An 18,956-nucleotide genomic window follows, 5' to 3' on the forward strand; every position below is an offset into this window, starting at 1 on the left:
AGACTTTCAGATTCTGGTAAGCAAGTTTCTCCAGGGACAAATAAGAGCACTCACAAACTTACAGCATCTCTCTTTCCAGTTTGCACTGAAAACTGCCAATATTTACATATGCAACAGCTGATTCAATCATTTTTTTACAACGCTAAAAGCATTCAGTCAAGAAAGAAATTGAAGATATTCAGAACCTAAAATAGCACGGTTAAGTATTTCATTCTTTTCTTGGAGATTTTTCTATTCACTCCAATTAATCTTTTATGGGCTTGTGAACTTAAGAGATTTTTCTTTGTACAGAAGAAGTTGATTGAGTGACTGGGCCCTGCCAGCAGGTTATTCCAAGCTTTATTTACAACACCTGGAATTTTGGAATGCTTTCTTAATTATTTCCTTGTGAATATTATATATACATATATATATAAAAAGTTATTGAATCATGCTAACAATGTCTCTTTTAGGGCCAATTTTACCCTTTTTTGGATGACACTCTCTTCTCCATATACTTTATTTATAACTGTGCTTAGTCATCAAGGAAATTTTCAGCACACGTTTCGCATGCAAAGCAGAATATTTCTGGGAACAGTAAAGACAGAAGTAATAAAGAATTATGTGAACAACTAAGGGTAAAAAGTTGATAATTTGGGGAATACAATTTTCCCCTTTCATAGTAAGGGAGCAGGCATTGTCAAACCCCAGCAAGCCAGTGGTACTTAGAACCTGGTGAGCTCCAGCTGTGAACGGACACCCGTATGGACATGTCTGCAGCACCTACTAGAGCCACACAATTGCTTCTTGCATGAGAAGTCAACCAATAATGCAGGCACACAACTGTTGAAGCTTAATGCTACTGGCATTTCTTTCGCCAAGTCAGATTCCAAAATCAGCCACAAAGCCACACTTTTAATTCACTATCATCTAAACAAACAGGTCTGAGGATACCTGGCTTTTAACGGTACTTTTTATGTATTTTTATAGAACTTAGGCATTCACAACATTCTGTCATTCTACTTATTGTCTTACTAGACCCTAGCCATTCAATCCAACACCAGAAATCCAACCTCAAAGCAAATACGCTTACCTGAAAATCAAAGCCACAACACATATCTTGGGAACTGGGAGGGCGGTGGGGATTGCAGTTATTTTAATTTCTGGGGGTTTAATCTCTGAAGACTAGGTGTGCGCTCAAGTCCAGGATTTTGGTTTGATCCTTCTTCTTTAAAATGTACCAGTTACTACATGAGCTCAGTGTCACAATGCAATACAGCACTTTCAGGACATCTGATTTCCAGTACACTACATCAATTTACACCAAGACCAGGATGTAGCTTCACACTCATCTTTATCCCTAGCACACCAGTGATACAGGCTGCAATGAATTAAAGTCCAATCACTTGATTTCCTCATCCTTCCCACCTGAATCACAGATCCTTGTTCAGTTGCATTGCCTGCCTGATTCTTTCAGGTTTCAAGTAATAAGGCATTCTACTAACTCTGCCTCAATCTTATGCAGTGCTGCAGAATTTGAACACATACTACAACTAAGTTACTATCAATTCATAAATGTAAGACTGACTTTGATTCTGGTATCCTGTACAAAACTTGCCTCTACACAAACGGTTTATATGATCAACATGGAATCAATGCGTAATGTGGGAAATAAATTAGAATATTGTTGCTCTGGTTTTAAGCTGCAAAGCTTTTTAAATTTCTTCTTTTTAGAACAAAGGTGAAACAGCGTGGAATGCACCCTTCCTGACCGCTTCAGTTTTTCACCTGTTCCCTGAACTTTTTGCTCTATAGCTATGCAGAAGGAATTTGAGAATTTGCCCAAGGTGCTTTTTAAGTTCTAAGGATTGGTGAAAAAGGAAATTGAATGCTGATCCACCTTTAATGTTGAAAAACAGAGAAGAATCCCTTTTATTGCAATGAAAATGTGTTAACATTTCAAAATTACAGCCCTAAATTGCTTAAACTAACAAAAAGCTCTCTCTTTACATATATTAGAAAGTTTACAAATTCTCTTGAAGTTACCAATGCTGTATGTAATTATCTACTTTGCAATATTTAAGTTCTTTAATCTCTTTACATTTTTCTCACACACACACAAAATATCATTCATTGTTATTATTCATAGATTTATTTGCTTTCCCAGTAGACTACCTTTAAATCCAATTCAATATGAGTTAAAATCTGTCGTCTTGACGGTATGGTTTTCTCAGGTAGTGCTTGAAAGGCACAGTGTTCTCTGCAAAGTGCCAATGCAGCAGTAACTGATAGAGAGAAGGCCTCGCAGCAAAGCTTACCGCCTTGCAGCAGTTCATACCAATAAAAGTTTAGTTCATACCTCTGTGATTGGTGAGGTCTCTGGATCCTGAAGGCAGAGGTGTATAGTGCACCTCTGGAGAGGTGGAGGCAGCGTCACTGGAGGCCTGTGTGATAAAACAAATATTATCAGTACTCTGAGTGAAAGGCAATGATTATGCAAAGAGGATGCACCTGCTAGATGAGTTCTGTGATGTGGTTACAGGTGCAGAGAGTCACCAGCCATGGAGGATTAATTTGTTTTTCTTAAGGCTGCCTGCAATCCTTCAAGGTACCTGTACTCACCAAAGTTTACACAACAATATTAGGTATCATTACTAAAAGAATATTTTCATACAGCTCACAGCTTCAAAAAACTACCATCTTTATCAGGAAATCTTTAGGCAATGTTAAAAATGTTCTTCTTGGTGAAACAGATTAATATTTACCTGAAGGAAGTTATGATTGAGTTCACATGTAAGAAAGCAGACAGAGAATAGAAAGCTAGGATAAGATACTGTACTTTTCAAAACTAAGAAAAAAAGAACTGATTCAGCCATTCCACTCTCCTGTGAGCTAAATGAAGGAATCTCTTAAAAACTGTAGTACCTGTAATACAACAAAGTGGGCAAGTATATAGAATTGTTAATAATAAGCCCACACCAGAAGTCTAATACGTTTAAAGAAGTAAGTACCAAGAAGATTTGTTCAGAATCCTTAAAAGCAAAAAGTTAAGGGAGAAGAGAAGAAACCCAAATCTTTCTCCATAATAAAAATTTCAAGATCCTATGATTCCAATTTAAAAAGATTAGCTTGTGGAGCGATAGTTTGCAATAAAGTAATCTTCAACCAGTTGGATGTTTCCTCTGAAGGAAAGAGCAATATAAAGCCAAGACAAGCCACATTTGCCATCTTGCTTTTTAGTTACAGAGCAGCAGTGTTGCATTGTTAGGAGGAGATATGAAAATAAAGGATTGTGTTGGTGAATATGAACCATCATCACAGTTTTTAAAATTCATTTTAAGTTACATGGATTGATATCATGGTAGTTATACGTCCAGTTTCAGATAGAGTTTGCTCTGGAGTGTTTACAATCTACCCATTGCAACATACATAAAAAGATGCTGGATTTTAATAGAAGACACAAAGGAGAGTTTTTACTAAAAGTTACATGATAATTTCTAATAGAAAAGATAAGGAAAATAAGGAGAAGAAATAAAAAAGCCAAACTATTTCTTGAATCTCATGATAATTTACTGAAGGGAGTCTTGAGAAAATAATGGCTATCTTTTATGCAGGTTATTCCTCAATGCAGTTTTATAAGTTGCAATAGTCAATCAAAGGAATCCACCTCAATCTTACTTCTTATTTTGTAATTAATCATATCCTCAAAACTTATGTATTTTTTTTAATTGAAATGAATTCAAAACCAGATTTACCACGGCTGATTAAGATAAAAGTGTTAAATAGGGTTAAAATGGTTTGAGAGAAGAAAAAGCTTAAATACTAATTCAAATCTTAATTGCCAGACTAAACCTGAGAACAACAATCAGAAATCCACAATAAGGAAAATTAATCGTGGTTATAGGTCGTTAAAGGCTTTAACTTCTTTGTCATAGCTGTTGGACTCCTAGGTGATAATATATTAAAATGTTAAGAAGTGAGTGACTCAGTAGATTAGTATACTAAGCTTTTGCTTTTGGAGACCAGCTGTCAATTTCTATGTCAGACCATTTTTATCTCTAGCAAAAATCAGGTCATAACATGAAGATGCATCATGCATCAAAACAAACATCTTAATAGAGACAGGTTTACCTAAATAGCAAAGATGCTACTTATCAGATACGAATAAAAACGTAGAAAATGCTGCTTCTGCTGACTCACCAGTGATAACATACCCTTTTCAGAGAGGTAATGCCATAGACACTACTCTCACCTTCAGACAGAGTGAATAATAGTTTCATTTTAGTGAACTGTAAACACGCAGCTCAGTCTACCCTTGACTATGAAGTACTGGAAATCTTCCCTCTGATGACCAATATGAGCTGAGGGCACATAACATCTCAGAGGATGATACAGATGCCCCTAACACCCAGCTATGTGACATCTGAAATGAATTCCAAGAAGAGGCACCTGTTCACAACTATCTGTTTCCTTTGGGCCGAGTTGTTCTGGCTAAGACAAGAAGAAAAATGTCACTAACTATTTAACATAAGACTTCATCCCTGTAAATCACTCCAAAAGCTGGAGGAATAAGTGGTCTCATACTGTACACTCTAGATGTTATCTGCCTATTCAAGTGCACTTATTTGGGACTCTGATAATAGTGAAGGTTTCTCTTTGGTACTTTTAATCTCAATTTAGACTGTTGACAGCTTGATGATAGCTTTTCCTAAAATTACTGGAAGAGACTTTGCCTTTTCAGCAATATACCACTGAGCGAGCAAAATTCAAGAGCTTCTAAAAAGGATATTGGAGTGAAGGGGCAATTTAGCTTTATTTCCAATTTTAGGAAAAGCAAGAAAAGGAGGGTTTGTTTATTGGTGTTTTGCTGTTATTTTATGTACAGTATATAATTCCCTGTCAAATATAGAACAGTTTTCATTACCTTTGAGCTAAGCATTCAGCTAGAGCAACTTTAATTCTATGGAGTATCATCCAGGGTTAGGATTGTTTTGCACAAACACTGTCTGGAGTTATGAATCGCTTTTCTGAGTAAGCCCACGCACCAGCAGAAAGACAACTATTTGTTTTCCCTACCACATACTGATATTTGGCCCTAAGCTGTTTTCCAAAGAGATTTGTATAGATTGTATTACTCTTAATATTCACAGGAATATTTTGACAGTGACAGCATTGACACGTGACAGTTATGTCTTCAAGTATTGGTGACATACGCATCAGAAGTTCTTGTTGCAGTGGAAAGTAACTACAACCACAAATAGCTTCAAGGAAAGCTGTTTAAAATGGGTGGTAGCCTCAGTTTGATAGGAACAGGTCACTAAACAGCTCAGTAAAGAAATTCTACCAGTGTTATTACAGGAGAAGCTTGTATTCTTGCAAGCGTTAAAGTCATCCAAGTTTTGCAGTACGTCATAGTACAACATATAAAAGTTACAAGGCCAATAAAGTTAGACTACTCACAGCCTAAGTTATGCCCATAACAAACATTTGCTAAATTGAGGTATCTCTGTCTTTGTATTAACCTGTAAGTTTTGTCCAAGCTAAGAATTGTTGTACTTGATACTAAAGCGACATTGTAAAAGAGTACCAGATTTTCAAACAACGTTCATCAAAATTACAGATGCTGTAGAAGCTGCAGTCGGAAAAGAAACAAACATCAACCAACCAACGAAACACACACACACACAAAAATAAATCAAAAAACCCCTCCAAAACCTAAACTTTGAATAATTTTAAATAAAACAATGGTTATTGTTTAGGAAATTTTACTTTCTGTTGATGAGTAAGATGTGGCTAATAGGCTACATTGGCTATAATGGAATATCATTAATACTCCTTGATAGTTGACGTTCTCCTATTTGTGTCACACAGCCAGTAGTTGCATCCCAGAATTTCTGGACTAATATTTACCCTTATTTCTAAGGCATGCCACAAAACCTTTACACACCTGTACATGTCCTGTATACCATAACTGTAGTAGCCACTAATGTATTATACCTGACAAATTTTCAATGCAGGAAGAACAGCAGCATGTTGGCCTGTCCTGACAAGGTGTTGTGATTTCAGTTGGGATAGAGTTAATGTTTTTACTAGCAGCGGGTATAATGCTATGTTTTGGATTTGGGATGAGAAATACTTCTGATAGCACACTGGTGGTTTTCATTACTGTTAAGAAGTCAAGGCCTTTTCAGCTCCTCATATTCACCCCCGCCAGCAGGCAGGCTGGGAGAGCACAAGAAGTTGGGAGGAGACACAGCCAGGACAGCTGAACCACAACTGACCAAAGGGGCTATGTAAGTTTTGTATACATCAGTATATAAAGCTGGGGGAAGAAGGAGGAAGGGGATGATGTTCAGAGTGATGGTGTTTGTCTTCCCAAGTAGCCTTTATGCGTGACGGAGCCCTGCTTTCCTGGAGGTGGCTGAACACCTGCCAGCCAATGGGAAGCACTGAATGAATTTCTTTTTTTGCTTTGCTGGCCTGTGCGGTGTTTGCTTTACCTATTAAACTGTCTTTATCTCAACTCATGAGTTTTTTTCTCGCTCTTACTCTTCCAACTCTCTCCCCCATCCTAACTGGGGGCAGTGAGCGAGAGGCTGCATGGTCCTAGCTCCCAGCTGGGGCTAAACCACAACACAAGGGTTCAATAGATTAGAAAGATTTTAAGTGTTTGGGATTTCTCCTTTGCAACATGTTTCTCATCTAGTATGGGAATATCTCCAATCTCCAGCATTTCAGAGTGTGACTCATTTGTTTTCAGGGAACTGATAAAGAGGAAAATTTCTGGGGGACAGCACGATACTCACTCTCTAAGTCTGACCCACAATTATCAAGAATTCTTGTGTTCTGCGATACTGTTGTTTATTTTCATTCATCACAGTTTTAACACTTGTCAAAGTCATCTAGTAAGGTCACAGAGAAATGACCTCAGCAATTTGAAAGCTCATTGCTTCTCATTTAGTGATTTACGTTCAAATAAAAATGGAAAACAATATTGTGACATTGCAGCAATGAGCCCAATGGTACATATCACATTATCAGATACAAAACTTGGATTTAGCAAGAAAGTATGATTTATTTCAAAAGATTTTTAATATATCCACAGGGAAACTACAATTAAGAATGAAGGAAATCACTGCATTATCCATTTTTTAAACTGACAAAAACATTTCTCCAGAAAGGTATATGATTAATGGGACAATCTGTGGTATAGTTCCAACTTAAAGGATCAGCTCATACTTGCTTTTGAAAAACTTTTCCTTTTATGTAAACAAACAGTAATAGTTTCCTGATAAGCTTATTCTGTCTCAGATGCACTCAATGCTTAAAATTAATCATACTTTAACAGATACATGGCCTATTATAATTTTAAGAAATCTCTGCATAAACATTTACTTAGGCTAAGGACTCATTCAGGATCTCTTGGGCACACATATCTTCCCCAAGAGACACAATGGCAACAGTAATCAATAATTCATATATATTTTGAAAACTTGCCTAAACATCTGCGTACCCATACGTCAGCAATGTGTCGATTCAACCCCTTTGTAACACTGACGGCAGCAACTCACATGTCTTAACCCATGAGTATATTGGACCATCATGATCTGTTCACATTTGTGATAAAATGTACAGAAACTTTCCACAGAACTCCTCCTCAAGATTTTTTCCCCCGAAACTTTAGACATAACTAACTAGAAATTATTTTTTTACAAATTAAATATACATATAAAAATCATGTATAACATTGCGAAGAGGAACATAGTCTGCGTAATAACAGAAAAAGATTTAAGTGTATTCATTTTCGGTTGAATTTACAACATGCTTGCAGAGAGTATCAAAACACTACTTTAGAGGGACTGTTTCTTCCCATGAGCTTGCAGAACACCAAGAACAACGGGACTTTGATTTCACTGTGAGGTCTTTGAGAGACCTGTGATAGCAGAAAATATTACAGGAAGCACCAATACACCAAGTCTTTAACAATTCCATGCTAGGGAATGGTTAGGGAAGAACCGCTTCATTTACAATTTGCTTTTCTATGAAATCATGGAGCAGGCAGACATTGAAAGAAAGGGATAAAGTGTGAAAGAATGGATAAAGAAAGAGACTGGAAAGTATACAAAAGCAGGACCTGACAGGACCACCACATATGGCAGGCTACAAAAAGTCTTACTTTCTTCTCCTCTGAACTAGGCGAGAGGTCTCAGATGGGCCAGCCTGAGTTTGTGACCGGTCCCAATATAGTGTTATGTTCCGGAAAACCAACAGGTGGCATGGCACGCTCATGTGGAGAGACAGTTTTCCTCGATGAAATGGGATTACCCAATTCCCTTGCTCCACAGCCAAGCATAGTTAACTACGGGTTGGCGGTTGCCTTTACTAAACCTCCAGCATAAATTGGAGTCACTTTAGTTAAGCGGAAGAGGGGGAACCAAACGTGTGGTGTTATCACAACTTGCCTGATCTCTGTAGACTGACTGAGATGATCGCCTAACCCAGCATAAAAACAGTGAGTTGTTTTCAAATCTGGTTTTAGATGTTTGAACACAGTACTGAAAAGCAGAAGAACATAGCAGATGAATTTTGATGGAAGGCGGAAAGGAATGAAAAGGGTATCACCCATTTTTGTCTCAGTCTCATGCCTTAAACTGTGCTTCTCATATTTTGCTGAATGTCACAAAGATCTGAACGACTTACTTTCATCAGCAGTCATTTTTAAGAAAATTAGAAGTATTAATTTGACCAGTCCTAAAAAAGAGGACAAACACAATCTGATTACTCTGAACTAATATGCTATTTTAATTTATCTCTATAAAATTATCTAATTAGAAAGAATTTCCTAGGGAAATATAGGGAGTCTTTTTCCCAATTTTTTTTTTCTTATTATTAATAATAAAGAGAATTCATGAGAGAAGAAAGAAACATAAGGGCAGGTATTGGTAGGACAAGGGATTTTTTTGGCTTTATGCTTCTTTTGCCTACTAATCTAATACTCATAATAATAATGTTTCCAAAAATCATCAGGAGTCTGACCATTCTAAGTCTGGGATGCATAGCTCTTAGTATGATGTGGAAATGAAAAATATTTTTCTCACATGCAAACACCAAGTAAAGCGTGAAAGGAAAAAAGAAAAAACAATAACAACGCTTTGTAACATTTAGAAGAAAATTAAGTCAGCCACACGCTAGCCACTGGCTCTTAAAAGTCTGGAAATCTAATTAGACTAAAGAAAATTTTCACTTGTTTAATCCCCAAACTCCACTTTTCAAGGAATAAAACCGCTAATATGGATGGTACTAGTAAGGGAGCATACTGCATAGTATCAGGATATACTGTGCATGTGCTGCATCAGAACAAATTTGTAGAGACCAGTGGTTCAAAAATACAAACGGTCTGCTATTTTTGGCAACTGCACACGTTCCTTCAAATGCTTTCAGCTGCTGAAAGAAGTAAAGGGGGGGACCGTAATTCAGATAAGCCAATCTTCTTTGAATCATGGTTTGACAAACAGTAAAATTTAAATTACTCTGCTTTCCAAATTAAATCTGTCTACTAGACATTTCCTTTGCATATTTCTAAACACAAGAATAAACAAAAAATTATCTAATATTTATACCTATGTTAGCAAAAAATGCGGCAACCCATTTATGACATTTTTAAATTTAATAAATAACACACGTGTTTCAGCTATAATCAAGAGCGTGACTTTGAACTTAGCAAATACTCATTCTGGACATTTTAGCAGCCTGTTTTCATATGTGATGCTATTAATAGAGTCGGCCAAATTATTGTAGTACTAGGACGACAAGGAGAACAGTGATCTTCTATTTTGGTTGGCCTTCCAATTCCAATAACCTTTAACAAGAGAAGGCAAGAGAATTTTGCTTATTTAACAGAAGTAGTGAAGCTGAAGAAGATTCAAAGCATTTCAGTATATATTTCCCTTATTCTCATATAAGAGAGATTATAATTTCTCACTTGAATTTACTTTACCGTTTGGTTTTCACTTAATGTTAAACTGCAAGGTTGAAAGCAGGGTGCAACTGGATCAAAAATGTAAATGAACATCAGATAATTCTTACACATTTAGGCTTAATTGAGTGTAATCGATATGTCTGGTGCGCAGCCAAATTCAACTATTGTGAAAAGCACCTAATGTATGGACATTATTTTTGGACTAGTGAATGCCAGAAAATAATGAGCTGGCATTCAGCTTTGGTGAATCAGACCTTGAATTTTCATCTAAGAGCAGTTTTGAATTATTACTGAAGATAAGGTGTAAATGTGCAAGGGAATTTTATCCATGTTTCTCCCATGAATCATAAATGAGGAAAAAAATTACAGTCTAAATTGCACTTAAAAGGAATAAAGTCTTTTCATGTCATACATGATTTATCAAAATGATCTCATTTTAAGAGTACTGTGGTGTATCTTGATTAATAACATTAGTAAGCATGATGAATGGCCTCTTTAATGGTAACACAGAATTTATTGGCAAAATCCCTACTTCTACCAAAAAGGGTGGGAAGTAAAACACACAGCAGCTGGTAATTTGCAGAAACCTCTTACGTAAACTCCCTCCTATGTATTTTGAAATTAGACATCTTTGAAAATTCTTAATTTGACTTTATTCTCAGGTTCATTTTGAAAACAAGTAACAGGTTTTACCTAATGTAGCAGCTCTAAGCACTACAAAAGTCACTTTGCATTTCCCTGCAAAACAAGCTGAACTCTGCATGTACTGTAAGAGGATGTAGCGTATTAAGGTCTTTCAAGAACATCGGCCCCTTCCCTTATGACCTTTTTCAATATCCTCTTCATTTTCCTTTAATATCCTAAATGCTTCCCTTCTCCCATTACTCCATCTTCCCCCTCTCCCTTCCCCCTCTTTTTTAAGCCTGCTCCAGCCTGCCCTAACTAATTTCCTTTTGGGCTGACAGATCAGAGGCCTTCCTACCACTGTTCCTTTTAGACTTGTGAAGCCCTCCTCGTAATCCTGCTGCTTGTCCACAATTAATCTTTCCAGTTGCCACATTATTAACACTACCACCCACAGACAGAGGATGCCTGAGCACGGCTGGACACTCGCTCCCCACTGGAGCATCAAAGTTGTCAATCACACACTAGTCAGAAAGTTGCCTGCTGTCAACATCAGAGGTTTTCATCCTCTCCTACCCGCTGATCAAACATTTTTCTTCAGAAGATTAATTCCAAGTCCCCACCCATTTCCTCCCATATCCTCTTTCCCTTTTAGGTTTACTCAATGATCCATCTTCTGTATGGAAAAGGAAGCAGTGTATAATAGAAATCCTTTCAAAACAAAAGTTCAGCAAAACTAAATTTAAATCCCAGCTGTTATCAAGCTCTTCCTCCCCCGTGCAAGTTAAACACCTTAAAGAGCTTGGATTAGACCTAGTCACAAATGCCTTTCTTTGATCAAAGGCTCCAAGACTTTACACAAATATAATCACAAGGCAATGACTGCATCTAAGGAGCCTGAATTGATTTGTTCTACTGTAACATATAGCATACAAAAACACTCGTTAGGTTTTTTGACTTCCAAGGCCATGCTTTTTCAATTTCTATCACTCAAAAGTGAAGAATTTTAGCCTAACGCTATTTTTTCAAGCTCAGTAGAAAAAAAAGTGACTTCTTATTGCATGGTATTTGCCTTGCTTTTTTTAAAAAAGATTTAAAAAATTAAAAAAAAAACAAGATTAAAAAAAAAAGATTTTACATTTAAAAGCAGAAGGATGCAAGAGATTCTGCTGCTCACTCAGTTCGGTTTAATGAGTTGAAGAAGAGTAACTTGACAATTACTACCTCTCCCTAATCATATACCAGATTCTAATTTTTCATTTCTGATGATTTAATACTTGCTGCTCAAGTGGCTCAGTATCTTTCATTACTGTAGATAACAGGATCTGTCCCTAAAGGAGCACTTAAACATTCTAGCAACATAACAGTGAATGAAAGGAATACCCATTAATACAATACAACAAGAAATCTATTCACTGTAAAACTTCACGCTAGGTTTTAAAATAAGAATAAATCCATTTAAAATCACACTACAAAATAAATTCAAAGTTGCTAAATCACAGTCATCCCTAAAATAGATTTTTGAATGCTTTTTCTTCTCTTAGACTGGTATTAAGGAAAATCAGGAAACTGACAAAAGACCCCCAAAATTAAAGTCTCCTGGTCTGAGTTTGGGAATGTAAGTCCAAGGAAGAAGTATCCATTTTATCTTGCATTTCTTTACCAGCATCTTTATCTTCTTCTTCTGGGAACACACATGCTACCTTCTTGCACGCAAGATTCAATGCACCTACATGATAGTAAAATAAAGTGCAAGAAAACAAAACATAAATAAGCCTGTCACACCCCAAACCAGAAAAATCTGCAACTGTTGCTAGAGAATTTTGAGTTGTCATAGATAACTGTTCTTTAAAGTGTCTCACAAAGCGAACCACAAATGAACTTTTAGGTGCTAGCAGATGCTAACCTTTTCCTAAGTTCCCACCTCACCAGTGTCCAAACATGCCATTTATTGCATTTTATTCATTGACCAACAGCTCTGAAAGAGTGAAAGAACAATAGTAAGTTTTTAGATATTACAACTTCAACAGAAGACGCAAAACACAGGTAAGTCACTTACGTGAAGTACACTAATAATGTATTAGATTCCACTTTTCCTTCACTCATTCCCTCCAATATTTTTCAACCAATTATATCACAACTACAAAACACAGGACTAACGGAGTAATTGCCGAGATTTATGCTGTGCTATGGCATAACAACAGTATACAAGCTACATATAAACACAGATGCAGAACTCAAACGCACATTACATACCATACAGTAACTTCTTACTTTTCACAGACCTGTATTATGAAACATAGACAACTCGGAACTTCCACACTTGTTTTCGCCAATCCGATGTCCACAGAGTCTTCAAAAGCGAAGACAGAATCAGCAAGGAAAATTGCTTTATTTTGGATAGGAACCTCTGAGACTGTTCCATAAATTAAATCAGCAACATAATATCATCACTTGCAATCACTTTCAATGACAATCAGAGGACTGCAGAGCTGCGTATAAGTTTCACTGACCAAGCATAATTGTTTGCAACATTAGAGGGTTTACATTTTTTTCAGAAGTATGGACGATGCTGCAAAAATGAAAGCTAGATCCTGAAAATTATAAGATAACAGTAGTTTAATGGCTATTGTTGAGTTGCACTGATCTCCTTGCTTAGTAGGCACGGGAATTAAGAAATGGGGAGGCTAAAAATACTTTCAAGGCATCTTCATTCTGTCATGTGGGAATAAAACTGAATTGCAGCTAAAACCTCTTGTCACACTACTTAGTCAGCAGAAGGGGGTGCTGTAGTGTAACCTATTTAAAATGCAAATAGAGTAACTTTTGTAACAGCAGATTAAAACTAGCATTTTATTCACTTGGCATACCCACAGCATACTGAATGCTGGAATCTGACTTGTCACTGCACACCGCAGGTTATTAATAGAGCTCAGAATGGTGTTGCTAAATGTGCAAGTTAAAAGCAAATAAACAAAAATGGATTTATCTGTGGTATTTGTTCTCTGGGAGAATTCAGCAAGGCCTGCCTTACACTGCACATTTGTTTATCCAAGATCACTGAGGCTCAATTATTTCTATTTTTTTTTAAAGTATTTGACTGACAGCCACTTACCACAGCCAGAAGTTCTGAGATATGTGATCTATAACATTAACATTCTAGAGAAAAACACAGTTATTTTCAACCTTCACAAATAAATCTATTAAATAAGACACACAGGAAAGAGTCCCTGGTGCACAACCGCTACTTTCTAATAGGCCTTTCTGGACACTCGTGAACTACCAGCACATGAGAAAACACAAAGGCAAAGGCTTCAGGGGAACCAAATCAACACATTGTGTATGGCTTTACACTTCATTTTCTACAGTGTCAGGTGTTAGGGCAGGCAAGTGGGTTTCCCCTCTATATTCAAGCAAATTCGTCTGCTCTTCACCTCGATCTCTCAGAGATTCATCAAAAATGCGATTTAATTACATCTTCTCCCTCCCTCCCCCTCCCAAAAAGAGTGTAAACATGACTCCTTTTTATCTCCTGATACATCTGGACAAGTAGACAATGTGCTAAAACAAAATAAATCTGCCCTGACAGTCACATCAAAGGGTTCAGCTAGGGGCTTGCAGCTACTTAAGGCACAGGAATGTTGTTGCTAAGCATCGCTCTACAACCTATCAGTCCCTTAAAGAAGAGCTTTTTTCTTTCAGAGGGAGATGAGGAAAGCTGGAGAGTGGGAACCAGACTGCAAAGGGAGATTGGGGATTTTGGAGGATTTTGAAGCTTAAAGTGAATTGTGTGAAGAAAAGGGGGTTTGTTTTGTTTTGTTTTGCCTCTTGACATACAGTCTACATGGGGGGAGGGGGGGGGGAGTAGTGGAGGAAGGAGGGGTTAAAACTTGTTGATGAAACATCTTCTGAATTTTCCCCTTGGATAAAACCAAGCAAAGCCTTTGATATCCTTTTTCAAATCCCTGTACTTACTGTAGATTCAAAATAGAAAGATGGGACCAAAAGCAATAGGGCTGGGATGCCAAGCCTGTTAAAAGTGTATTGCGAAACGCATCCCGTGCCCTGCTTTTCTGTCAAGCATTTGATAAATATCTGTATGTTCCTAAATACACGAAACCAGCAACAATGTCCATATCTAATAAACAAGCCCTACAGAGAAAGGAAACTTTTGATACATATGCACATAACACAATTTGATGCTCAATTTACTGGTGAAAACTATTCCCTTTAGAGAGAAGCCTTCACTGAAATCATCACTCTTCCACACCGTGCCCTGCAGGACTTGATTTGTACATGTTTAGTGCTAAAAACTCCAAAGGAAGCCAAAGGAAGAGAAAACCACGGTAAAATCAGACCTTAGAACTATGTTAATTATAAATACAGCCGTGATGAAATGAACAGCTAAAAATTTGAATTATGCTCTCCTCTCACATATGTAGAAACATATCCAAGGCAGATAGACAATCCAGCCTGAAAAGCATGAAACAATTAGTTTCAAAGCTTAATAATCCTGAAGGTAAGCTAAGAAAACCAGTAGTTTGATTACAGCACCACTGAGAAGTGAATGAACTTTGATCACACATCTTTGGCTTTTAAAAACAGTTTAAAAGTTAAGAAAAAATCTCTTTCCTTTATAAGAATTAAACAAAGAAAATGTGAAATGGACTCATTCTACATGCAGGGTAACTATCAAGAACATGAACAATTACTGAGCCCGTGATATTGCACAAATAAATAACACTTAGCATTATCTTCAGCACTATCATATTTATTAAACAGTGACTGAGGGCAGCAGTAACCATTTTTATTGTCCCATATAGCTCTTATTTTCTAATTAAACAGAAGGTTATTTCCACTGCCAATGCAGCCATTTATCTTATTTGAGTGTTACATAATATTTTTTGCCAGCCAAGCCTGACTATAAAGTGTTCTGTGTGGTGAACTGTGGCCCAACTTGCTTTCCTGTTTGGTAATCATAGAAATGGGCCATTTTGTGCTGTGTTAATAAATAAACTTTTTGCAATTTCTCCTAAAACATGATAAAGCTCATACTCTGTCCTACCCTCTAGCTTCAATACAAGGGCAATGAGCTGTATTATTAAAGATATAGGTCAAGCAAACCTGATGATTTCAATCCTGTGGGGTGCTTTAGAAACTGTTGTCACATTACCGAGATCATTCTGCTGTTCCTAATTATTCCTCTTCGTTGCTTCACATTTCAAGTGATTTCTCTCACACTTATGTCAAAATTTATAAGCTGCTCTGAGTAACAACACTACATTATTTCCTCACTTGTTATGGTAATATAGGACAGCAACTAGGAGAATGCTTTAATCTAGCTGACAAGGATAATGTAGTCTAGAAATGTAATAAACTTTTTATTCTACTACAGAGTCGGGTTTTTTTTTCTACCATGAAACATTTCATATAGATAGACATCTTAGAAAAACTAATTGCTACAATAACTTGAATATGCTCTTATCTGAGTTGCTTTTATCAGAAAAAAATGTATCAGCATTAAAGCGTTCACTCCAATAGCTTGTGCATTCTCCTTATTCCCATAATTGCTATTCTGTAACATTCTGTTGACTGTACTGTAAACCTACATACTGCTGAAGGAAACCTATTTCCAAGAAATCTGTGCATCACACAAACAGTGCAAAACATTCGTAATTAGCAGGCTGGGCTTTAACAGTGCTGTGATACATCTGGTCTGACTGGCACAAAATTTTATTTGCACTAAGTAGCTCGAGACTGGGAAAACATAAAATCAACTTTATGCGAGAGCTTCATGTTCTAGAGTGTCTTCTGAAGGATTTCAGGATGTAAGGGAAGCTGCCAGTGGAAAAGGTAGTCTAATGAAAGGTTTGAATTTTAAAGCTAGTGTGGGTACTGCTTACTGTGCAGGCTGACCTACAGAAGAATCATTTCCTTCAGAACATACTAGAGGGCACAAAATTGTGTTAAAACCACACACACAAAAAAACCTCAACAACCCAACAACAAAAAAAACAAAATCCCACAACCAACAAACAAAGCAAAACAAAATACAACTCCAGTTAGAAAATATCATATAAGTAACTCAAATGTGACATCCATCCTAGTATTTCTAGGGATAATTTCGCTGAAGTAACTTGTACGTGTAATTTGCTGTAATTGTCAAATGTCCAATGCGATTTTAAAGTACTTTTAGTCATGAGCAAACTGAAAAAAACAATAATAAATCATAGAATCATAGAATGGCTTGGGTTGGAAGGGACCTTAAAGATGATCTAGTTCCAACTCCCACTAGACCAGGCTGCTCAACGCCCCATCCAACCTGGCCTTGAACACTTCCAGGGATGGGGCATCCACAACTTCTCTGGGCAACCTGTGCCAGTCTCTCACCACCCTCACAGTAAAGAATTTCTTGCTGATAGCTAATCTGAATCTCCCCTCTTTCAGTTTAAAACTGTTATCCCTCCTCCTATTGCTCCACTCCCTGATAAAGAGCCCTTCCCCATCTCTCCTGTAGGCCCCCTTTGAGTACTGGAAGGCCGCTATAAGGTCTCCCCAGAGCCTTCTCTTCTCCAGGCTGAACAACCCCCACACTCAGCCTGTCTTCATAGGAGAGGTGCTCCAGCCCTCAGATCATCTTCGTGGGCCTCCTCTGGACTCGCTCAAACAGGTCCATGTCCTTCTTATGCTGGAGGCCCCAGAGCTGGACGCAGTACTCCAGGTGGGGTCTCACCAGAGCAGAGGGGCAGAATCACCTCCCTCGACCTGCTGGCTGCACTTCTTTTGGTGCAACCCAGGATGTGGTTGGCTTTCTGGGCTGCAAGGGCACATTGCCGGAGCATGTTGAGCTTCTCATTCACCAACATCCCCCAGTCCTTCTCCTCAGGTCTGCTCTCAATCCACTCTCTGCTCATCCTGTATTTGTGCTTAGGACTGCCAACACAGATGCAGAGGACTTTGCATTTGGCCTTGTTAAACTTCATGAAGTTTGCTTGGGCCCACCTCTCAAGCTTGTCCAGGACCCTCTGGATGGCATGCCTTCCCTCCAGCGTGTTGACCACTGATCTGTGAGAAAAGATCTGCTGCCTCATAGTTTTGTGCTGCATCATCATGATAATACAAGAGCAAATAGGAGCACTGGTCTACAATGGCAACATCTAAATTGACTTTTGCCAGGTACATGAAAAATAGTATTTAATTAAGCATGCTCAAAGGAAACAGAGAGGAGGCAAAACTGAAGCTAGTGTTGTTCCAGTTAGAAAGAATCATGAACAGCACTCTCAGGAAAAAAAAAAAAAAAAAAAAAAAGGAAGAATACAGAACAGATTTTCTGGTTTTGTCTCTGTTCCTACTTCTGTCTTCCTTTACAGAGTTGATGACCTGACTGAAGATAAACTTTGCTAGGTGGGGAGGGAGCAAGAGGCAGAAAAAATGTCTTCTGAAGGTATTCACATCTGGATCACAATTAGAAGAACTGGAGTCCCTGTCATGTTCTGACAGTTGGCAGGGTGAACTGTTTATGTGTTTATAAAGTGAGATTTCCCTCTTCAATGACTTTTTCTTTCCCAGACAGAAGATCCAGCATGTATGCAAGACACATTTCGCCTTTTCCTTTTGGCTTTTCAGCTACTACCTGTCAATATGTAAAACCTCCTTGAAAGCTGATGATTTTAAATGTGTGTCTGTGTTCAGATTTGTTTCCACAGTGGATAGCCAAAAGAAGGCAATGTCACAGCCAATTTTAAAGCTGAGCTGTAATGGAAAGAGCATTTAGGCCTTATTACTTACATGACACAATACAATGCAAATACAGGAATTTGGAAGATATAAATCACATAGTTAAACAATATATTATTAATTTGTAAAGCACCTGCTTAGAAAACAAACTTTGAAGGGAATGATTAACTACAGGCACAGGAAGTAATTTCAGGATATTCACAAATTAAGGCATGAGAGATAAAGAACTTGGATACAAAAGCATTAAACTGCAATGCTGTATGACAGTAACACATCAGTATGTTTACCTAGTTTTTAGTGAATCAAAATAAACTAAAAAAAATTAGAAGATGTTAGACACTATAACAGGGTGAGGTAATCAAAAATAACTATGGAAAATATAATTGTATAAATTTGTTGAAAACAAAAAACACAAAGGCAAAACTGGAGTACACAGCGCTAATGCTTTAGGATTTCTTAACTCTATCTAAAGTTATGCCCACATAAACTAATTCAGAGATGTCTGAGACTTCTTTTCCATATTTATATATTGGAGAGGCATAACGAGAAGGAGATGAACCCCATAAATAATTAATCTAACTAATTTTATAATTACTTTTCTTGAACTTATTAATAAGTGATGTCTATTTTTAAATTT

At 37.3% G+C, this 18,956-nt stretch overlaps 1 protein-coding gene across 2 annotated transcripts in view; it reads right to left on the bottom strand.

The window, feature by feature from the left end:
* LRMDA (leucine rich melanocyte differentiation associated) overlaps positions 1 to 18,956 on the bottom strand; it is a 707,689-nt gene that overhangs the window by 110,931 nt on the left and 577,802 nt on the right. For both annotated transcript variants that reach the window (XM_074592366.1, XM_074592367.1), the window contains one exon: positions 2,339 to 2,423. In XM_074592366.1, the coding sequence (XP_074448467.1) occupies positions 2,339 to 2,423 (85 nt within the window). The remainder of the gene's footprint in view (positions 1 to 2,338; positions 2,424 to 18,956) is intronic.

The sequence above is a fragment of the Larus michahellis genome, chromosome 6 (assembly GCF_964199755.1).
Source record: "Larus michahellis chromosome 6, bLarMic1.1, whole genome shotgun sequence".
Classification (NCBI taxonomy): domain Eukaryota; kingdom Metazoa; phylum Chordata; class Aves; order Charadriiformes; family Laridae; genus Larus; species Larus michahellis.